This window comes from Hylobates moloch, unplaced genomic scaffold (assembly GCF_009828535.3).
Source record: "Hylobates moloch isolate HMO894 unplaced genomic scaffold, HMol_V3 SCAFFOLD_12, whole genome shotgun sequence".
Lineage (NCBI taxonomy): Eukaryota > Metazoa > Chordata > Mammalia > Primates > Hylobatidae > Hylobates > Hylobates moloch.
The window spans coordinates 10,153,116-10,177,136 of NW_026652287.1; the positions used below are offsets into that span (position 1 = coordinate 10,153,116).

General features: G+C 40.6%; 1 protein-coding gene across 4 annotated transcripts; it reads left to right on the forward strand.

The window, feature by feature from the left end:
- The first annotated feature begins 44 nt into the window (after positions 1-44).
- Positions 45-23,782, forward strand: RSRC2 (arginine and serine rich coiled-coil 2). Of its 4 annotated transcripts, none has more exons than XM_032168429.3 (12): positions 45-354; positions 3,908-4,015; positions 4,515-4,671; positions 5,386-5,429; positions 6,229-6,306; positions 7,768-7,980; positions 9,411-9,614; positions 11,927-12,049; positions 15,944-16,023; positions 19,334-19,566; positions 21,167-21,256; positions 22,801-23,782. In XM_032168429.3, the coding sequence occupies exons 5-12, from the start codon at positions 6,299-6,301 to the stop codon at positions 22,978-22,980; spliced, it is 1,131 nt and encodes a 376-aa protein (XP_032024320.1). In that variant the 5' UTR covers positions 45-354; positions 3,908-4,015; positions 4,515-4,671; positions 5,386-5,429; positions 6,229-6,298; the 3' UTR covers positions 22,981-23,782. The 4 variants fall into 4 exon arrangements, with proteins under 4 accessions (XP_032024320.1, XP_058280714.1, XP_032024317.1 ...); XM_058424731.1 differs by having other exon boundaries at positions 19,337-19,566; XM_032168426.3 differs by lacking the exons at positions 3,908-4,015; positions 6,229-6,306 and having other exon boundaries at positions 7,790-7,980.
- Positions 23,783-24,021: the final 239 nt, after the last annotated feature.

Below are 24,021 nucleotides of genomic sequence, written 5' to 3' on the forward strand. Positions count from 1 at the left end.
CAAGATTACTTTAGACTCGAAATAGGAAGTTGCCCCACCCTGAGTTCCGCCCATTCCGTTCTCCCGACTGCGTATTCCTAGGATGTATTCTTGGCCCCGCCCTCTTCACGGTCCTTACACTCCCCTGTGAAAGAACACCCAATGACCGCCTCGAATTGCGTTGTTATAGAAACTCTTATTACCGCCCCTTTTCCTCCCAGCAAGCTGTGCGACGCGCCGGGCCTCCTCTCCTTTGTGCCATCCGGGTCTCTCGCGCGAGCGATTTAGTCTGAGGCGAAGCTTCGGAGCGGCCGGTACTGTTGAAAGCGACAAGTGGAGGCGCCGCTCTAGCGGCCGGGACTCTGAACTATGGCGGTAGGTACCGAGTCTGAGTTTAAAGCCAAGGATATTTTTCTGGTACGTTCCAACAGTGGGTGAACGGCTCCCAGAGCCTTGTTCGTGTGTGTGTGTGTGTGTGTGGACAAAATGGCGCCGCGGCCTTCTTCTGCGCCCGCCATCATGGCTGCCTGCTGTAGGGAGGGGGAAGTAAGGCGGTGTTGGTGGGGGTGGGGAGCGGCAGGGAGTGCCTTTTTTTTCCAGAACTTTCCTCCTCTCTTCGCCAACCCTACGTTCCTTTCGCCTCACTGAATTTCCTCCATTTTCACTTATTCACCCTGGCTAGTAATTTATTCTAAGTTTTTTTAGGGCTTGAGAATTTGCGGTGGAGAAAGGGGCTGGGGAAGAGAAAGACGATCAGGAGTGGTCTCTGAAAAGTATTGGGTCAAAAAGGCGGTGTCTGTAAGGGATAGTGTGGGAGAAGAGAGCGACTTGTAGATTTTTTTTTTGTACGCTCAATGAGATGCTTCTAGTTGCATAATTTCAATTAGTGTTCGTCAGTGTAAACCTTATTATTGTGTATTAACGAGCTAAAAAGGTATTGCTGAAAGGGAGTGAAAATTCAACTTAAAAGGTTGTGGAACTACCAATTCTGACTGATACGCGGTTTCCGAAGTGGCCCGTGATGTAATCAATTTGAAGTCCGAGAAGCATTATAGTTAAGTCTTGTCACTGACCTTGTTCCTTTAAATTTAAACTCTTCGTTGACCCCAGAGGAGCTACAGTTTGTGAATTATCTATTCTGAACAATAAGCCTGCGTGTGTATAAGATACCCAATTCTGACGGATGCACATTATTTTGTGCTTACCTCATTTTTCTTCCGCTAAAAGGAAAATGTAAAGATTTTGCATTCCTTTTTACTGACTAAAAAATTATATCATTTTCGATAATAATTATGATTTTTAAACGTAGTGATAATTTTAAAGTTTGCTCTTCCTAACGATTGGAATGCCTGGGATTAGGCAGATAATTTTTCTTTCTCCCCCATACCCCTCTAATATCTAGTTGATTGAGTTTAGCCTCGTTTCTTTTACTTACTGTTTTCCTTGTTTAGTGTTTTGGGCCTCAGTATACTTAAAGAGTAATACTATTTTTCTTGGGTTGCAGGTTTTTTTGTGTTTTTTTCAGACAAGAGTTTTGCTCTTGTCGCCCAGGCTGGAGTGCAATGGCGCGATCTTGGCTCACTGCAACCTCCGCCTCCCGGGTTCGAGCGATTCTCCTGCCTCAGACTCCCGAGTACCTGGGATTACAGGCGCCCACCACCACATCCGGCTAATTTTTTTGTATTTTTGGTGGAGACGGGGTTTCACCATGTCGGCCATGCTGGTCTCGAACTCCTGACCTCAAGTGATCCACCCGCCTCGGCCTCCCAAAGTGCTGGGATTACAGGAGTGAGCCACCGCGCCCGGCCGGGTTCCAGTATTTTAAGAAGTGAATTTAAACATTTATTTATGCCGTGCCTTGTTCGATAAAAAGACAATCCCCTAGAGAAGTGGCCTAGTATTCAATCCGGTGCTTACCTCCTTCACAGTGGAAAAAGATTTGTCTACTATGTTTCGAGCCGTTATTAGAGTTTTGCAACAAAATGTAAATTATAAGAAACCAAAGTGGCTACCTTGTAGAGCCATTGCTGGAATAGAAGGCTGTTTTGCAGTTAACGTTTATGTGTACACATAGATTCGTACTAAATCAAATCTTAGAAAATTTCAGAGCAATGTTAATATTCAGTTTTTGGTGGGGTTTTTTCCTGGATACGTGTATTATGCTACTATGAAATATCTTCAGGGAAATAAAAGTTTTCCATGGCCTCAATGACCACCTATCATTCCTGTTTAGTGTTAAGATGGTTTTTTTTGTTGCTCCGTAGTATATTTTACAGATGAAAATGGTTGATGTAAGTTTTAAGTTAGCCTGTGTCACGGAGGTTTCTCTGTTGCGCAGCTTTGTGATGTTAAGCATAAAGTTAAAGTTAGATAAACCATTGCCTGAAAACTGCCTAGGCTAAGCACTAGCTTTTCCATGCAAAGATTGTTTTCGATTCTAGTCTTGTTCTCTGCAAAAGTAAATGGGATTTGCCACTAGTTAAGGAATTCTGTCTCTGACAAAAGTGTTGTGCAACTGAGAGAAGTGATAGCGGTGCTTAAAATTTTCGAGATCACTTCTGTTTACCAAGTGTAAGCTGTACAAACACTCAGCAAGTAATAGATGAGTCCGAAATAGTCCTTAAGGATAATGATGAAAAAAATAAAGTGTGCAGTATTCATTGTGAAAAATCAGAATCATCCTTAATGATACAGCATCATTTATTAGTAAACACAGTAAAGAGATGGAGATGCAGTATCATTTTAAGCAAGTCAGCTGATGTTGCTGGATTTCATCTGTGAAACAAGAAAGTTGAACTCTATTCTAAGGGATGAAAACCTTTCAGCATAAAAATTTTATGGTTCCAGAAGTCACCCAGACTGGAGAAATAAGTACATACACAATATGCTGGCATGAGAGCCTCCCTGTAGTTACTTTATTTCTTACTGTTTTTTTGTACCATTGTTAGAGGAATAACACATAATTTATATCTTTCATCTCATAATTGAACTGCAAAACCTTTCTTTTTTAATTTATCACTTTATTCCCTAAGTCTAGCATTGGTTTTGGCACATTTTTGACCCTTAGTAAATACTTGTTGAAGTAACTCGACCTCTCAAGACTTCATTTATTAAAATACAATACCCCCATTTATTGCACTTGATATTTGGTATTCATTTTCTGGACTAACCTTCCTAAAGGAGGAAGTTCTCTAATGTGATTCCTCCTGCTGAAGACTATGGATTCCCTATTTATTCAATCCAGACTCCGTCTGATGTTCTAAGTGAAAAGTCCGTAAACTGTTTCTGTAAAGGGCCAGATGGTAAATATTTTTGGCTTTGTGGGCCATGTGCAGTCTCTGTCACATTCTTTCCCAGGCTGGAGGGGCAGTGGTGCAATTTTAGCTCACTTCAACGTCTGCCTCCTGGGTTCAAGCCATTCTCCTCTCTCAACCTCCTGAGTAGCTGGGATTACAGGCACGCCCCACCACTCTTGACTAATTTTTGTTTTTAGTAGAAGCGGGGTTTTACCATGTTGGCTAGGCTGGTCTCAAACTCCTGACCTCAGGTTATTCGTCCGCCTCAGCCTCCCAAAGTGCTAGGATTACAGGCATGAGCCACAACACTGGCGTTTTAAGTGCCTTTAGTTTTAACAGTTAAGTCTTTACAGTGCTATTTACTGAAGTTATTTATTAAACATGCCTAAAATACTTTTAAAAACGTAAAAAACCATTCCTAGCTCAAGGCCATACAGAAACAGGATGAGGACCATAGCTTGCCAACCCTTCCTAAGTAATCAATTCCCCAGGTGTATCAATTATTTTATTTTCATATTCTCTGGTCAGATAGCCGACCATTGTCTACCTTCCGCATTAGTTGAAACTTGTAAAATTTATATTGTAATAATTATAAAATGCTTTAAAGCAGAAACAACTTAATGTTTTCATAGCCCAGAGCACATTTGAGGAGAGGCAGACCATATTTTGCAGCAGCACTGTGCCAAGGGGCTGTTTTCATTAAGGAGGGTTAATGACATTAAGATGTGGTTCTCACTTAGGTAAGTTAATTTTCTGTTTATTATTTTATAATATTCTTAGGCATTGTTTTAAGATTTTATGGTCTTGAGTACCTTTAAGCTTTAACAACTCATTTTTGATGTTTGACATGTATGCTAATTTAAAAGTATTGGTAAAGTCAGCTAAATGCATTCGCACATCTAAAAAGGACTGTATTTTCTCTGCTTGAATGCTTATTAGAAATACTTGGAGCCCTTATTCCTCCCCCACCCCACCCCATGTTTTAAAAGTTATAAGAATCATCATTAGAAAATTAAAGATACATCAGTCTAAATATGTAGGTCTCGCTTTAGTATCAGGTTCGTCATTTCAAGCCATTCAGGCTTATTAGTGTACAAAGCATATTTAGTTACTTGGAAAGCAGGCATTCTGATTTATTAATTGGGGGGGCTATCTTCCCTCCCTTTGTCCCTCTTTTAAGAAATTGAAAACATTCAAAATATAATTAAGAACTTTAATCATTTGTTTTTAAACTTTTAGGCTAGTGATACAGAACGAGATGGACTAGCCCCAGAAAAGACATCACCAGATACAGATAAGAAAAAAGAGCAGTCAGATGTATCTGTTTCTCCTAGAGCTTCAAAACATCATTATTCAAGATCACGATCAAGGTCAAGAGAAAGAAAACGAAAGTCAGGTATGAATTCTTAGAGGTGGTTACAACTGTCAGCATTTGTATAAGATATGTAGACCTGTTGTATAAGAAGACACATACATTTAGTTTGTTGGCCAGGCGTGGTGACTCAAGCCTGTAGTCCCAGCACTTTGGGAGGCCAAGGCAGGCAGATCATCTGAGCCGGGAGCAAAAATACAAAAATTGACACAATCTCAGCCCAATGCAACCTCCATCTCCTGGGTTCAGGCAGTTCTCCTGCCTCAGCTTCCTGAGTAGCTGGGATTACAGGCATGCGCCACCATGACCAGCTAATTTTTGTATTTTTAGTAGAGACAGGGTTTCGCCATGTTGGAACATATCAAATATAATTCAACCTGTTTATTTTCTTTAGTTTTTATTTTTCTTAATGGCTTACCTCTCACTACTAAACCCCCTTATGAATTTGCTATAGACTAGGAAACTAGATGGGCTGGTCAGAATATATGTAAAATACAAAAAGTCTATGACTGTTTAAAAGATGTATCTAGGATGCTTTATGTCCTGGTTTGCTCAGATTTCTTGATTTGTTTCACATATGTGTTGTATTAATGTAGAATAATCCCACCCGTGCCATAAAAAAATTAGTCATTGGAAGAAGACTAATGGGAGTCATTTTTCTCCAGCATTAAGAGTTTTTTAAGATGAAATGTTTCTCCAACTTTGTTTATGGTGATTATTTTTTGTGTGTATTCACAGATAACGAAGGAAGAAAACACAGGAGCCGGAGCAGAAGCAAAGAGGTAATTAACACTTTGTAGTGAATAGGTACTTTAAAATACTTATAAAGTGTCTGGTAGAAAGATTTGTATGAATATAAGACATTGTCAAGGTAAGTACAAAACTTGAAATTTAAAAGGTTTATTGGGTTATAAAATAAGCATGATTTTGATTCATCATTTTTGAAGAAGATGTTTATGTGAAAAGTACCTTCAAAACTTTAATTTTATTATATTGTGAAAATATTCACAAAAATTTCATATGAAGAATATGATTGGTTTTTTTAGGCCTGTCACACAGAGCTTCCATTAATCTGAGGTCCCGAGTCTCCTGGTGCCTGACAGTTGCTCAGGATTTTTAAACAGCAATCATCTTTACATAGCAATACCCTAGATATCTGTGGGCTGCTTTTTCCTCATGAACGATAACAGGAGTTCTCCTTTCTTTTGCAAACTAGTTCAGTTTCCCTAATAGAACTATTGAATTTTGAAATAAAGGTTTGAGTGAGGGACAGCCGAAAAGGTGGCGGTGACACCAAAACTTGAGGAAAAAGAAAGGAACAGCTGTATTGCAGAGGAGTTACTTGTTCACCCACCTGAGAAGACAAGGAATGAGCCAATAAGGAAGTGTAGAAGTAGTAGCTAGAAAGGGAGAAGAGTCTTGTGGGGGCTGGGTAAGGGACTCCTAAAACAAGTGTGGGCAGGGACTTCACCTCTTCCCCTAATGGAAGCTCTGTTAAATTTTTAATTTAGGAGAGTTTTTGTGAAAATGACTATTTTGTTTAGCTCACATGATAACATTTCTATAATAAATCATACTCAGCGTGCTAATGCGCGAAGAGACTGAACTGAAGACGCTGCAGACTCAGATAGCAAAATAATAAGCCTACTTCATGATAAGGTAACTATTAGTCATTCAAACTCCTATTTCCCTTAAATATATCTTAAATCAGTTAAGGGTTTTAATGTTTTTTTTAAATTAATAGTAATGTTATGTTTGAAAAACTGGTTTGAAATAAACTTTAAAACCTTTAGAAGTTTAACCACTTAAGACTTTTCCAGTCTGCCTCTTTATAGCAAAACCAAGGAAAATTTCTTTTCTAAGCTCCTATAGAGAACTGGCAATGAAACTAAAATTTAGTTGTGTCTCCAGGTCTCTTATTTTTCTGCAAATAATAAATTACGTACTATGATCATTTTCAGCTATGTCATCATGCATGTTCCAAAATGATTGGCCAAGTTTTATTTTTAAGAAACATTAATCGTGAGTGGAAAGAAACATGCTATGGCCTTTTGGGAAACAGTAGTGTCTTATTACAGTGGAAAAGTGGTAGCCTGGGCATCAGAAAAACATGGGGTATAGGTTCAGCTCACCCATGTAGCTTTGTAACTTTAGATCTTAGTTATACATAAAATAAAGGGATTAAGTTAGAGGATCTGAGTTTCCTTCCAGATTTAAAATTTAGTGATTCAGAGATGTCTAGGATTTTAAACTTTCACTACAAGATGAATTTGACAGATCTTCCTGTAGGGAACTGTAGTATGTAGCACTTCTACTTTGGTATTTGGTAGGATGAGACTTGATCATGCAGTTAATTTTAGCTGAGTCTCTGAATGCAAATGTGAAGGCCTTGGTCTTTTTAAAGTATGGGGGCAGTATGTATTGTGTGATGGCACGTGGATTAATTGTTACACCTAGTTTGGTTTCTTTAAAATTGAAACATACAGTTGCCATTTCTACCCTAGGTACATGAAATGTAATACTCCTCTAAGCCTATTGGGATACCGCAAGATGAAAAGTGATTGCTTCACAGTTTAGACATTGGGAGGAAAATCAAGAACTGTCTTTTAGAGGATGTAGCAGGCAGTATAACTATAAAAGGGACACTGCATCTCTGTGTAAAATAATTTGAAATTATAGAAAATACTAGTACTTAGTAATAATTATATTTAGCTACCTAATTGAAATGTGTTTCTGGTGCACTTTTTGTGTCATTATCTCCATTACTTACTTAAACTTTACATTATGTACTCTGGATTTAGAAGCTGATGTATATACATGGTCTGTATTCTTTTAGATAAACATAAGGGATTCCTCTTTTGTCTGGCATAATGGCTTTTCAATATTTCAACTTTAAAAATCATTGTTTCTGTTGTAGTATTGAAAATATTTTGGGGAGGAACTACATTTTGGGTGTTTATAGTAAAAAAAATAGTAATTACATCTGCAACATTTGGGTGATGTGAAACTAGATCTTTTTTTTATTTGCCACACACTCCTAAGGTTACTAATGTTGCATCACAACATTTTTGTCTACTGATACCCATACTAACTCTCTTTGTTGCACTATTTTCCTGAAAGAACCAACTTCTTCTTAAAACAGGCAAGAAGACATGAATCCAAAGATAAATCCTCTAAGAAACATAAGTCTGAGGAACATAATGACAAAGAACATTTTTCTGATAAAGGAAGAGAGCGACTAAATTCATCTGAAAATGGCGAGGACAGGCACAAACGCAAAGAAAGAAAGTCATCAAGAGGCAGAAGTCACTCAAGATCTAGGTCTCGTGAAAGGTAAGTCATGTTGTATTCTAATTTAGTACCTTCTAATAAGATTTGAGTTACATAAAGTTTCTCATTAACCCAGCAACACCCAAAAAAATCATCATTAGGGAGTTTTTCTTGTTCGTTTGTTTGGGTTTGTGGTTTTGTTTGTTTTTTGCTTTTAGGCTTTGGGCTTTGCTTTCTCATCATGCAAAAATGGTTTCCAAGAATGGGGTATAAGGGATGACTAAATCTCAAGTGCCTAGATTTCTTTTCTCTTTTTTTTTTTTTGTTTTGACACGGAGTCTTGCTGTGTTGTCCAGGCTGGAGTGCAGTGGCGTGATCTCGGCTCACTGCAACCTCTGCCTCCTGGGTTCAAGCGATTCTCCTTTTTCAGTCTCCCAAGTAGCTGGGATTACAGGCATGTGCTACCATGCCTGGCTAGTTTTTGTATTTTTGGTGGAGATGAGGTTTCGCCGTGTTGGCCAGGCTGGTCTCGAACTCCTGACCTCAGGTGATCCACCTACCTTGGCCTCCCAAAGTGCTGGGATTACAGGTGTAAGCCACCACGCCCAGCCTAGATTTTCTTTTTTGAGGTGGTCTCTCTGTTGCCCTAACTAGAGTGCAGTGGTGTGCTCTCAGCACAGTGCAGCCTCTTGGCCTCCAGGGCTCAAGTGATCTGACCTCAGCCTCCCAAGCAGCTGAGACCACAGACATGTGCCACCACACCCAGCTAATCTCTTTGTGTTTTTTTGTAGAGACGGGTTTTGGCCATGTTGTGCAGGCTGTTCACGAATTCCTGGGCTCAAGCAATGTGCCGGCCTTGGCCTCCTGAAGTGCTGGGATTTCAGGAGTGAGTCACTGTGCCCAGCTGAGATTTTTAATCACTTAATCTGTCTGGCACTGAAAAAATCATATTGTTAAACTGTGTTGTTTAAGCCGATAAACAATCCTTTTGCATCATCGATGGTGATGTAGGTGTTTGCTGCTAAACTGCAATCTAGATTTTTTTGATGTTGGAGTATAGATAAAAAGATTTTTGAGAAACTGGATCACAGCTCAAATTTGTGAATGGTTTTTGGTGAGGTTTTTTTTGGAGAATTCTGTGGGTTGTGTGTGGTATCAGACTCAAAAATTTTCAGTAGATAAACTAAAGTATTAAGCTTTGTAACTACTGTGGGAAGAGTATTAAACGGAAGCTTAAATTTGGGTAGGATGCATTGAACACTTGACATGTTAATAGGTTTACTATGTTCTAGGACAAATTATCAAACAAAATGAAGGGTTCATTTTTAGTTAGTATTTCCTTTGAAAATCTCGCTTATTTCTGTAAATAATACAGTGCAGTTACTTGCTTGTCTTAATTGCGTTACTAATTCATGATGTGTATAACTAATTCATGATGTGTATAAATGAAACAACACAACTCTTAATTACAAATCTGTGCACTTTAATTTCAGACGCCATCGTAGTAGAAGCAGGGAGAGGAAGAAGTCTCGATCCAGGAGTAGGGAGCGGAAGAAATCTAGATCCAGAAGCAGAGAGAGGAAGAAATCGAGATCCAGAAGCAGGGAAAGAAAACGGCGGATGAGGTCTCGTTCCCGCTCAAGATCAAGACACAGGCATAGGACTAGAAGCAGGAGTAGGACAAGGAGTAGGAGTCGGTAGGTGACCATCATCCTGAATAAAATTTAATAGGACCCTCAGAGAGTCCGTTTATCTTCCTCAGTAAGAGAGTATTAAAATTGTGGGTCACAATTCTATTTATAGATTATGGTAAAATTATTTTAGTCATTACCTAATGTATGAAGAACACACCTAAACACTTGAATAGCATTCACAAGTATTCTCATGATTGATAAATCTCTTGCGAAGTGCAGGTATGAATAGGCCTATTAAAATCGAGTTGTTGGCTAGGTGTAGTGGTTTACACCTGTAATCACAACGAGGCGAGCAGATTTTTTAAGCCCAGGAGTTCAAGACCAGCCTGGGCAATATGGTGAAACCTCATGTCTACAAAAGATACGAAAGTTAGCCTGGGGTGATGACCCACACCTATGATCCCAGCTACTTGGGAGGCTGAGGTGGGATAATCCCTTGAGTCCAGAAGGCAGAGGTTGCAATGAGCCGAGATCATGCTGTTGCACTCCAGTCTGGGCGACAGGAGTGAATCCTGTCTTAAAAAACAAAAGAAATTCAGTTGTGTTCAACACTGGATTTGTTGTATTAATTTTATTATCACAAATAATTAAAATCTACTTTTACGGCCGGGCGCGGTGGCTCACGCTTGTAATCCCAGCACTTTGGGAGGCCGAGGTGGGCGGATCACGAGGTCAGGAGATCGAGACCACGGTGAAACCCCGTCTCTACTAAAAATACAAAAAAAAAAAATAGCCGGGCGTGGTGGCGGGCGCCTGTAGTCCCAGCTACTTGGAGGCTGAGGCAGGAGAATGGCGTGAACCCGGGAGGCAGAGCTTGCAGTGAGCCGAGATTGCACCACTGCACTCCAGCCTGGGCGACAGAGCGAGACTCCGTCTCAAAAAAAAAAAAAAAAAAAAAAAAATCTACTTTTACATACTTACCATATGCTGTATGCTAGAATTCTTTGCATGTTATTAGCTCATCTAGTTCTCAGAAGAACCATGTTGAAAGGTACGTGTGTCGTGCTTAAAGACGTTTAAGAAATTTGCCCCAGAATTCCAAAACAGTATCATTATTAAGTGCTAGAGCCAGGACCAGGTTTCAGATATATCTAAGTGCAAATTCTATGCATATGCTTAACCCACTGTATTGTACAAACTACCTCAGATTTTGTTTGTAAATGAACACAATTTAGATTTATCTTGATTGGTGGGAGGAGGCTTTGTTGAGATAGGAAGCATACAATAAAGAGCACAGGAGGAAAACTAATTATAAATATTCTTCAATGAATGTGTTATTCTCTGCTTGTTTACATAAGACAGTAGTATACTATTGTTAATTTATTGCAACTTAGGTCAGTGTATAAAAGATTGAAATATACATTTAAAAAGGGATCTGTACTTAAAACAGTAACTTGGTTTTTATGATTTATCACTTGTTTGATCTTTATTAAATCAATATGAATTTTTACTCGGTGGTTCTAGTTTATAATAGTTTACTACTTTCAACCTTACCAGTTAAGAAATTTTTTTTAAGTGCTTTTTTGGTCACTGACATCTAGTTTTTTTGTTTTGAGACGGATTCTCACTCTGTCGCCCAGGCTGGAGTGCAATGGCACAATCTTGGCTCACTGCAACCTCTGCCTCCTGGGTTCAAGCGATTCTCCTGCCTCAGCCTCCCGAGTAGCTGGGATTACAGGCACCCAGCATCACGCACGGCTAAATTTTGTGTTTTTGTAGAGATGGGGTTTTACCATGTTGGCCAGGCTGGTCTCGAACTCCTGCCCTCAGGTCATCTGCCCTCCTGAGCTTCCCAAAGTTCTGGGAATACAGGCATGAGCCATGGCACCTAGCTAGACCTAGTTTTTAGTGGTTAATAACTTTTTATTTTTGAAAAACATCTACAAATTCACTATAGATGAAAATAGGAATGATTCCTGTGGTATACATATTGATCTACACAAGCACAAAATGACTAATATATAAGGCTAGCTTTTGCAACATTGGATATACTATGCAAAAGATTGGAAACAGCCAGATGCGGTGGGGCATGCTTGTAGACCCATGTACTCTGGAGGCTAAGGCAGGAGGATCACTGGAGGCCAGCCTGGGCAACATGGTGAGACCCTGTCTCTTAAAAAGGGATGAGGGAGTTGGAAACAACTGTTGTTTCCAATGAGTTCAGCTGTAACACATGTTTAAATCTTTTGCATCTCAAACTGAATGTTTTTGTATTGTTGGGACTTTTATTGACTATCTAAATATAATTGATTTCTTATTAACAAAATAGTTATGACTTGGCCATAATTTGACATATGAAATACGATTTACTACAGAGATAGAAAGAAGAGAATTGAAAAGCCGAGAAGATTTAGCAGAAGTTTAAGCCGGACTCCAAGTCCACCTCCCTTCAGAGGCAGAAACACAGCAATGGATGCACAAGAAGCTTTAGCTAGAAGGTGTGTATATTTCTTAATTCATTTGTTCCAGTTCACCTTTAAATAAATGCTCAGTTGTGTGGATAAGATGAATTCTTTGAGTAAGAGAATGATTCACATACTTTAGTAATATGGTGGCATATTTGTGATCTAGAACTATGTAAATAGTTTTAATTCTCATCTTAAACATTTGCACAACTAAAAGATTGAGATGTCTACAACAATTTCTGTTTTTTCCTTCATGATTTAACTGATTTCATTTTTCTCAAACTTAGACTCCCAAATATTTTCAGTTTGCATTTGAAACTTTTTTTTTTTTTGAGTCTTAAATCTGGTTCAAGAACTATTATTTTCTCATCTAAGATGACTTTTCCTTTACTTTTTTTCTCCCTCAAATAGACAAAATACCTGAAACAGTAAGTAAAATTTTGTCAATATTATTATTTTGAAGATGGCAATTAACAGATAATACATTATAAGCTAACTTATTTGATCTTGTAAGTTTTATTCCTGATAACTATGGGAGAACTTTTTTTTATTATTATTTTTAATTTTCTGCCGTTTCGGCCGGGTGCAGTGGGTCACACCTGTTAATCCCAGCATTTTGGGAGGCCGAGGCGGGCGGATCACTTGCGGTCAGGAGTTGGGAGACCAGCCTGGCCAACATGGTGAAACCCCATCTCTTCTAAAAATACAAAAATTAGCTGGGCGTGGTGGCAGACACCTGTGACCCCAGCTACTCTGGAGGCTGAGGCATGAGAATCGCTTGAACCCGTGAGGCAGAGGTTGCAGTAAGCCAAGATCGCGCCACTGCTCTCCAGCCTTGGCAATAGAGCGAGACTCAGTCTCAAAACACACACACACACACACACACACACACACACAAATTTTCTCCTGTTTCAAAGATGAGTAATGGTGGAACCACACACAGCACGGCTATATATTGAAATCTGCAAAACTATTCAAAGAACTGCCTCATAGAGAGGCAAAAAGTAAAATAAAATCCAAGCACTTGTTTGGAGCATTTCTCATATCTTGAAAAATAGACTTTTTAGGTTTTAAATTTTTTTTCTCTCATTACAAAATTAAGGTGTTTTGTTTTTAGAGACAGGGTCCCGCCCAGGCTGGAGTGCAGTGGCACATGATGACGGCTCACTGCATCTTGAATTCCTGGGCCCAAGCAATCCTCCCACCTCAGCCTCTCAAGTAGTTGGGACCACAGGCATGCCTGGCTAATTTTTGTATTTTTTGTAGAGAAGACGGGGTCTCCCTATGTTGCCCAGGCTGGTAACACAATGTAACCTGATGTGCTTCCCTGGGAACCCAGCCTGACAGAAACTGCAGCTGAACAGCAGCAAAAGTGTGAGCCTACCCCTTCTTTCCATTCACCTTAGTGAATGGTATTAATTCCAGATCTTCAATGGCCATTTTAATGCAACCAGTTGTAGTCACACATATCTTCTTTCTGAAACTAGTATGGAAATAATTTACTATAAAATCGGATTTAATATATACTAGATTGTAATTTCATTAACTCTGACAAATATTTTTTAAGCCCTTAAGTTATTTACTTGAATGCCATAAGTCTATTCTGTTTGCGTTTTTGGATTTTTTTAAAAGTGAAGCCGTTAATAGCATCCAAAATTTCATTGACATGTAGACTACTTGGTGATCTTTCAGATAAAGTTTTAGATGTAGTCCTTTAATTTCAGAATATGAGATTATTTACTACCTTGAAATCTGGAGAATTTTTTTCTTAATAAGAAACTACCATGTATAGACCTTTTATATTGGTTTCTTTTTTGGTCTTAAATGTCAGGATTTAAAACTGTTTAGGAAATAGATTTCAGATCTGTGACCTACTTTTTTTATTTTTATTTTATTTATTTATTTATTTATTTTGAGACAGAGTCTCGCTCTGTTGCCCAGGCTGGAGTGCAGTGGCACGATCTCGGCTCACTGCAACCTCTGCCTTCTGGGTTCAGGCAATTCTCGCGCCTCAGCCTCCCAAGAAGCTGGGATTACTGATGCACATCACCACACCCAGCTAATTTTTGTTTTCTTTTTAATAGAGACGGGTTTTGCCATGTTGGCCAAGCTGGTCTCGAACTGCTGGCCTCAAGCAGTCTTCCCACCTTGGCCTCCCAAAGTGCTAGGATTACAGGCATGAGCCACCTTGCCAGGCCTGCGACCTACATTTTATTGTTACCGCTAATTTACAAACTTTTATTCTCAAGGACAAAGTCAAGTCTATGCCATGCCTTCCATGCATATGTGCTTCATAAAAGGGAATAAAATTACAGCTTGTTAAATTTCTTTTATGTAAATTTCAACAATTTTTTTTTTCCTTTTCCTTTTTTTTTTTTTTTTTTTTAGATGGAGTCTTGTTGCCTAGGCTGGAGTGCAGTGGTGTGATCTCGGCTTACTGCAACCCCTGCCTCCTGGGTTCAAGTGATTCTCCTGCCTCAGCATCTCAAGTAGTTAAGATTACAAGTGCCCACCACCACGCCCTGCTGATTTTTTGTATTTTTAGTAGATGCGGGATTTCACCACGTTAATAACCATGCTGGACTCGAACTCCTGACCTCAGGTGATCCACTCACCTCAGCCTCCCATAGTGTTGGAATTACAGGCGAGAGGCGCGGAGCCGGGCCAACTTAACAATTCTTAAAGCAAATCCAATTTACTACCCCTACATTATATTACCCGTAGTGCCCCAAAACAAAAACAAGTTTTGTCAGTCCTGTACCCTTTATACCACATTACAGAGGGCATTAGTGGCATTTGGCTTGATTGATATATCAGGGAATCCTTATGAAGAAAAGAGTTTCTCTTTCAGGAATTCATTGTGAAGATAGTATTACTTGTTATTTGCTATATAGGAAGGGTAAACTTGACATACAGGTTGTTTAGTGTGCATACTCATTAGTGAATTTAATGTGTGCACACTACTCATTCAGTAGAGTGAGTAGAGTGAACAAGCATTCATTTTTGGGCTGGGCACGGTGGCTCACGCCTGTAATCCCAGCACTTTGGGAGGTTGAGGCGGGCGGATCAGAAGATCAGGAGTTTGAGTCCAGGCTGACCAACATTGGTGAAACCCCATCTCTACTGAAAATACAAACATTAGCTGGGCATGGTGGTGCGTACCTGTAATCCCAGCTACACAGGAGGCTGAGGCAGGAGAATCGCTTGAACCTCGGAGGCAGAGGTTGCAGTGAGCCAAGATCATGCCATTGCACTCCAGCCTGGGCGACAGAGTGAGACTCTGTCTCAAAAAAAAATTCATTTTTGTTTTGGGATGAATTTGTGTTTCATCTTACAAGTTCCTTTGTAAATGATCAGTTTGTTCAACTGCTAGAAGTAATTTCCTAATTGAGAGAAGTTTTCCTTCCATTTTATTGGATTACAGAGAATGGCAAGGTTTGCTTGACCTTTTAGTTTTGGCTTTTTGATTTTTATTAAATTGAAGACTTTATTAAGGTCTGTTCAATATAAAAAATTATCCGAATGTCTTGATTGGCTGGCTTTTTCTGCCTCAAGAAACATTTAGATAATTCTGTAAATTTAAGTTATTTACTACTTACCATGCTCTAAAATTTACTCAGCTTTCAATATGTTACTTGCAAGATGTAATTTTTTTTCACTTGTTAATTGGAACTGCATATAAAAACTGCTCATTTCTATTTAGTCAGTTCAAAAATGTTTAAAACCACTGTTGTAGTATTCTTCAAATGTAGCTTGTATCATCTTAAGAATGATTGCTTTTTCTTCACATATGCCTATCGGTGGAGGGATGCTAAAAATTTAAAATTTTATGGAAATTGGCTTGTCTCTGTACATGCACATATAGAGAGATATATACAGAATGGTTTTATATTGGTTATTTTAAATTTATTGAAATTATTTTTGCAGATTGGAAAGGGCAAAGAAATTACAAGAACAGCGAGAAAAGGAAATGGTTGAAAAACAAAAACAACAAGAAATAGCTGCAGGTAATTTTTTTTTTTTTAATTCTTTTTTAGTCATCTCTATTTGAGCTCTTTCAAGTTTTTTTGTTTTTCAGACAGGGATTTGCTCTGTTATTCTGACTGGAGTGCAGTGGCTCCAGCATAGCGCATGGTAGCCTCAAACTCCCAGGCTCAAGTGATCCTCCCACCTCAGCCTACGGAGTAGCTGGAACTACAGGCCCACATCACCGTGCATGGCTAATTTTTTTCTTACTTTTTGTAGAGAGGACCTTCCACTATGTTGCCCAGACTATTCTTGATCTCGGGCTTAAGCAATCCTCCTGCCTCAGCCTCCCAAAGTGCTGGGGTTGCAGGCATGAGGGGTTGCAGGCATGAGCCGTTGCACCCAGCCTAAGTTTGACATGTTTTTTGTAGAAAAATTGAAAAATACAGAAAATAGGAAGAAAATCACCTATGATTCCTACTTCCCGTCAGTACACTGTAAAAGTTTATTTTAGTGTTCTCACTTAAGTATTTTGTAACTTGTTTCTGATGTGGTCCATGTGGATAATTTTTGTTGATAAATTAGTAATGAGTATGTTTGTTTATGTAACACTGTAGTCATCACGACGGATGTTGTTGTTGTTGTTGTTGTTGTTGTTGTTGTTGTTGTTACGGAGTCTCGCTCCATTGCCCAGGCTGGAGTGCAGTGACGTGATCTCAGCTTGCTGCAACCTCTGCCTCTTGGATTTAAGTGATTCTCCGCCTCAGCCTCCCCCGTAGCTGGGACTACAGGTGTGCACCACCACATCTGGCTAATTTTTGTATTTTTAGTAGTGACAGGGTTTCATCATGTTGGACCAGGATGGCGTTGATCTCTTGACCTGGTGATCATCCATCTTGGCCTCCTGAAGTGCTGGGATTATAGGCATGAGCCACCACACCTGCCCCCAGTTGTCTTTTACGATTTTGGAAATGCAGTTTATGCAAGAAAGTGAACTGATCTGGGCCAGGCGCAGTGGCTCACACTTGTAATCCCAGCACTTTGGGAGGCCGAGGCGGGCGGATCGCGGGGTCAGGAGATCGAGACCACGGTGAAACCCCGTCTCTACTAAAAATACAAAAAAATTAGCCTGGCGTGGTGGCGGGCACCTGTAGTCCCAGCTACTCGGAGAGGCTGAGGCAGGAGAATGGTGTGAACCCGGGGGGCGGAGCTTGCAGTGAGCCGAGATTGCACCACTGCACTCCAGCCTGGGTGACAGAGCGAGACTCTGTCTCAAAAAAAAAAAAAAAAAGACAAAGAAAGTGAACTGATCTGAAATATGTATTTCTCTTTCAAGAAATCAAGTTTTTATGCATAACAAACATTGCAGATTTTGAAAATTATCACGCCTGGCTCAGTGACTCACTCCTGTAATCCCAGCACTTTGGGAGGCCAAGGCAGGTGGATCACCTGAGGTCAGGAGTTCAAGACCAGCCTGGCCAACGTGGCGAAACCCCATCTCTGCTAAAAATACAAAAATTAGCCAGGCATGGTTGCGTGCGCCTATAGTCCCAGCTACTCAGGAGGCTTGATTTTGGGAGGTAGAGGTTGCAGTGAGCCAAGATCACGCCATTGCACTCTAGCCTGGGTGACAGAGTGAGACCCTGTCTCACCAAAAAAAAAGGAAAAAATTATCACAGAGAGCTTACTATTGATTTGGTATGAAATTTAATCTGGAAGATGGTTTTTTGTTGTTGCTTTTTACATTTTTGGTAAACAATGGCACTTATTTGAAACTCCAAAAGTTTACAAATAGCCATTTTATTTTTACTACATCATTACTGTTTCGTAACTCTGGTTCCCATAATGTTGGTAATTTAAGAACTTTTTAAGGTTATATTTTGGGCTGACAAAAATAGGTAATCAGAGGTGTCTTTGTTTACAGAGGGCTGCTCAATCACAGTGGAAATACCAGGGCTTTATTGAACTTGGCCTTAGCATAATACCTGCATACTGTTTTGTTTGGTTTGGTTTGGTTTTTTTTTTGAGACGGAGTCTCGCTCTGTCGCCTAGGCTGGAGTGCAGTGGCGCGCGATCTTGGCTCACTGCAATCTCTGCTTCCCGGGTTCACGTCATTCTCCTGCCTCAGCCTCTCCGAGTAGCTGGGACTACAGGCTCCCGCCACCACGCCCGGCTAATTTTTTTTTTTGTATTTTTAGTAGAGACGGGGTTTCACTGGTCTCAATCTCCTGACCTCGTGATCCGCCCACCTCGGCCTCCCAAAGTGCTGGGATTACAAGCATGAGCCACTGCACCTGGCCTGGTTTTTTTTTATTTTGTTTCTGTTTTTGTTTTTTGTTTTTTGTTTTTTGTTTTTGAGACGGAGGCTCATACTGTCACTCGTGCTGGAGTACAGTGGCACGATCCTGACTCACAGCAACCTCCACCTCTCGGGTTCAAGTGATTCTCCGGCCTCAGCCTCCTGAGTACCTGGAATTATAGGCGCCTACCACCACACCCGGCTAATTTTCTTGGAGTTTTTAGTAGAGACGGGGTTTCACTATGTTGGACAGGCTGGTCTCGAACTCCTGACCTTGTGATCTGCCTGTCTTGGCCTCCTAAAGTGCTGGGATTACAGACGTGAGCCACTGCGCCCAGCCTTAGCTTCATACTGTTTTTCAAGTATATGATGTGAGCATCAAATGAAATGTCCATGAGAACATTTCATAAATTAAAAAAAAAACAAGGTTTTATTGTTTTGTAATTATACCTTAAAAACACTATAGTTCATTTCCACTGAAATCATACTTTCTTACTATTTGCAGAATTCTCTATCCTCAAAGTAAATAAATGGATTTTTGTTTTGTTTTGATACGGAGTTTCGCTCTTGTTGCCCAGGCTGGAGTACAATGGCATGATCTCGACTCACCGCAACCTCCGCCTTTTGGGTTCAAGTGATTTTCCTGCCTCAGCCTCCTGAGTAGCTGGGATTACGGGCATGTACCACCATGCCCAGCTAATTTTGTATTTTTGGTAGAGACGGGGTTTCTCCATGTTGGTCAGGCTGGTCTCGAACTCCCAGCCTCAGGTGATCCACCCACCTCAGCCTCCCAAAGTGCTGGGATTACAGGCGTGAGCCACTGCACCTGGCAATAAATAGTTTTTATATATATCAAGGGTTTATGTAGAAATATGTCCGTTGATGACACAATAAATGTTTGCTAAAAACCTACTTGTGAGCTAATACTCAGTCGTTTCCTTGTATTTGGTGAAAATCCTGCCTTTTTGCACATTCATAGCTTTTTATAAATCGTTTGTTAATGTAAATCAGGAGGTTTATGTTTTAAAATCCATTTTTGTATTCTCTTCAAGCAGCTGCAGCTACTGGAGGTTCTGTTCTCAATGTTGCTGCCCTGTTGGCATCAGGAACACAAGTAACACCTCAGATAGCCATGGCAGCTCAGATGGCAGCCCTGCAAGCTAAAGCTTTGGCAGAGACAGGAATAGCTGTTCCCAGCTACTATAACCCAGCCGCTGTTAATCCAATGAAATTTGCTGAACAAGAGAAAAAAAGGAAAATGCTTTGGCAGGGCAAGAAAGAAGGAGTAAGTTCTCTTATTCTGCTTTTCTGTCGTTTATTCCTAATTAGTAATTGCTTAGAAAAACAAATTTGGGTTGAAAAATATTACTTTGAGCTTAACTTTCTAAGAACGTGGGGTGGCCAGACGCGGGTGGCTTATGCCTTTAATCCCAGCACTTTGGGACGCCAAGGCGAGTGGATCACTTGAGATAAGGAGTCCAAGACCAGCCTGGCCAACATGGCAAAACCCTGTCTCTACTGAAAAAATAAAAATTAGCTGGGTGTGGTGGCACACACCTGTAATCCCAGGTGCTCGGGAGGCTGAGGCAGGAGAATCGCTTAAGCCCGGGATGCAGAGCCTACAGTGAGCCAAGATCATGCCACTTAGCCAGGCGTGGTGGTGGGCACCTGTAATCCTAGCTACTTGGGAGGCTGAAACAGGAGAATCACTTGATCCTGGGAGGTGGAGGTTGCAGTGAGTGAGTTTCCAGCGAAACTCCATCTCAAAAAAAAAAAAAAAAAAATCATGCCAGTGCACTTCAGCCTGGGTGACAGCGTGAGACCCTGTCTCAAACAAACAAAAAGCTAGGATAGTCTTATTTGCCAGTTACTAATACTAAAATAAAACATAATTGATTGAAGTCAAGCTTTCAAAGAAAACTAATATTAGGCCGGGCACGGTGGCTCACGCTTGTAATCCCAGCACCCTGGGAGGCCGAGGCGGGCGGATAACGAGGTCAGGAGATCGAGACCACGGTGAAACCCCGTCTCTACTAAAAATACAAAAAAATTAGCCGGGCGTGGTGGCGGGCGCCTGTAGTCCCAGCTACTCGGAGAGGCTGAGGCAGGAGAATGGCGTGAACCCGGCAGGCGGAGCTTGCAGTGAGCCGAGATCGTGCCACTGCACTCCAGCCTGGGCGACAGAGCGAGACTCCATCTCAAGTAAAAAGAAAAAAGAAAACTAATATTACCATAGAAGTAGTAAGGAAAAGAGGCTACTTGGTTTAGAATTTTTTGTAGATTATGAGGTACTTTTTTTTTTTTTACATTATTTGCAATGACAAATGACATTAAATGCAAATGACATGCAGTCGCAAAAATTGCATGTTAAAAAAGGTCTATGACAGGAAAAGAATCCATTTTTTTTATTTTATTTTTATTATTTTTGAGACAGGGTCACGCTCTTGCCCAGGCTGGAATGCAGTGGCGTGATCTCAGCTTACTGCAACCTCTGCCTCCCGGGTTCAAGCAATTCTCCTGCCTCAGACTCCTGAGACCCTCCTGGGTCTACAGGTGCCCAGCATCATACCAGGCTAGTTTTTTTGTATTTTTAGTAGAGACGGGGTTTCACCTAGTCAGCCAGGCTGGTCTCGACCCTCTGACCTCAGGTGATTTGCCCACCTCGGCCTCCCAAAGTGCTGGGATTACAGGAGTGAAGCACGGCGCCCAACCTCTTGCTTATATTTCTTTACTTTGTGGTTTCTTAAGTCTTGAAATAATTAAACTTACATTGGTTGAATGCCATCCATGTTTTGTTTTTTTTTAATTTAGACATTGTTGAGAGATTTCATGTCCTAAAAAATATTTAAATTTTACATATTTTAAAGTTCAGTGTTTCTTAACAGGACAAATCCCAATCTGCTGAAATATGGGAAAAATTGAATTTTGGAAACAAGGACCAAAATGTCAAATTTAGGAAATTGATGGGTATTAAGGTGAGTTTCAAATGTGCCAGGGGATCTTTGTATTAGCTATTAGCCCTTCTGCACTGTTCTTCCCTCATTTTCTTAGTTCTGGTCTTCGCTCAGGTGTCAGCGTTTTTGAGTTCTTTCCCCCACCTTTTATAAAATAACAAGCAATCCCATTCCGAAACATTCCTATCTCCCCTACCCACTGTCCTCCCTACACACACACTTTGAGCGAGAGAGACAGGGTCTTGCTCTGCTTGCTCTGTCACTCGGGCTGGAGTACAGTGGTGCAAACTTAGAGGCTCAAGCAGTCCTTCCACCTCGGCCTTTCAAAGCCCTGGATCACAGTTCTGAGCCACTGCGCCCAGCCTCCATTCCATTTTCTACTTTACTTTCCTCTGTGGCATTTATATCCTGACATTTCTACATATTATGTTTTTTCCAACCTACTGAACTGAAGTTAACTTTTGTTACACCCTGCTATATTCCAGACCTAGAAAGAACATTGCCTTGTACTTTGGAGGTGTTCAATAATGAATGGAAATTAAGTTATTGAGATCAAATACATATCCCAAAAGTATAATTTTTTTTTTTTTTTTTTTTTTTTTTTAAGTATTGACGGGGTTTCACCATGTTGGCCAGGCTAGTCTCGAACTCCTGACCTCAGGTGATCCACCCGTCTCAGCCTCCCAAAGTGCTGGGATTACAGGCGTGAGCCACACTGCACCCTGCCAAAAGTATGATTTAATAATAGTGTCAGCCTAGCTCACACCTGTAATCCCAACACTTTGGGAGGCTGGGGGGTGGCGGGGGCCGGGGGGGGGGATCCCTGAGGTCAGGAGTTCGAGACCAGTCTGACCAATGGGGTGAAACCCCATCTCTACTAACTACAAAAATTGGGACCGTGCACAGTGGCTCACGCCTGTAATCCCAGCATATTGGGAAGCCAAGGCAGGCGGATCATGAGGTCAGGAATTCAAGACCAGCCTGACCAATGTGGTGAAACCCCATCTCTACTGAAAATACAAAAATTAGCTGAGCATGGTGGCGTGCGCCTCTAATTCCAGCTATTTGCGAGGCTGAGGCATAAGAATTGCTTAAACCCGGGAGGCAGAGGTTGCAGTGAGCCGAGATGGCACCACTGCACTCCAGACTGGTCAACAGAGCGAGACTCCATCTCAAAAAAAAAAATACCGGCCGGGCGCGGTGGCTCACGCTTGTAATCCCAGCACTTTGGGAGGCCGAGGCGGGCGGATCACGAGGTCAGGAGATCGAGACCACGGTGAAACCCCATCTCTATTAAAAATACAAAAAATTAGCCGGGCGTGGTGGCGGGCGCCTGTAGTCCCAGCTACTCGGAGAGGCTGAGGCAGGAGAATGGCGTGAACCCGGGAGGCGGAGCTTACAGTGAGCCGAGATTGTGCCACTGCACTCCAGCCTGGGCGACAGAGCAAGACTCCGTCTCAAAAAAAAAACAACAACAACAAAAAAAAAACATAAAAAATAGTGTCAAGTGAGAGAATATGTATCTCCATCTGAATTCATTGTAATGTTTTATGTCTGATTTTTAGAGTGAAGATGAAGCTGGATGTAGCTCAGTTGATGAAGAAAGCTACAAGACTCTGAAGCAACAGGAAGAAGTATTTCGAAATTTAGATGCTCAGTATGAAATGGCAAGATCACAAACCCACACACAAAGAGGAATGGGTTTGGGTTTCACATCTTCAATGCGAGGAATGGATGCAGTTTGAAAATGATCACACTTGTAAAGTTTGGGACTTACAGACTTCTTGTTCCGATGTCAGGTCCTTGTTCACCAAACAGCTAGCACTCTAGCTTGCATGGGTGTTGCATTGACTTTAATTTATTGAAAAATACAAATTTTTGTAAATATCAGATCAGTGATACTGGTGTTAGTGTTGTAATCAGGTTAAACCCACTTCCATTAAACTTGACAGGACTATAGAAGGACAATATTTTTTAGTTCATGAATTCTACTTTTCAAATATATAAAAGCTGCAGGTGGGGATAAAATCTCATACATGGATTTTTTCGTGTCCGCTGTCTTGTGTACTTTTGTACCTAACCTTGTACAGTTATTTTCATCTCTTGAAACATGAAAGAAATGTTATGTAGATGTTCTTTAGAAGATCTGGCCATTTGGTACATAATCCAGCACAGATAAGCTGGGTGGTGATGATAATAAAAATGGTTTTCTCAAAACTGGTGTTAATTTAAGTTACCTGGGATGTTTCTTTGAATTTGTTTTATGGTTTCTGTAGCATTTGGCAATTGCTGTTAGAAAACACTAGCTAGAAATTCCCCCCCCCCACCCCCTTTTTAAGGCCAGTTAACTATACTACAGGCAATACCATGGTGAGCAAAAATGTAAAAGGTGGAAGGAGAAAACTTAATAAAATAGTATGTTTTCCTATTATAAGGGACACACATGGTGTTCAGTATTTGTCAAATATTACATGTGTTATTCAGGAAATAGATTAATGCATTAAAGGGATGTAAGCACTTTTATTTTAATAAAGTGCCTTATAACAAGTTCTTTGTATGCTTTTTGCTCATTATCCCTTTGAAGTCTTCTCCAGCATAGACTATAAAATACTAAAATACTAGAAATTTTTTTTTTTTTTCATTTTTGTTTTTGAGACAGGATCTTGCTCTGTTGCCTAAGCTGGGTGCAGTGGCATAATCTTGGCTCACTGCAGCCTCTGCCTCCCAGGTTCAAGCAATTCTCCCACCTCCGCCTCCCAAGTAACTGGGATTACAGGCGCACCACC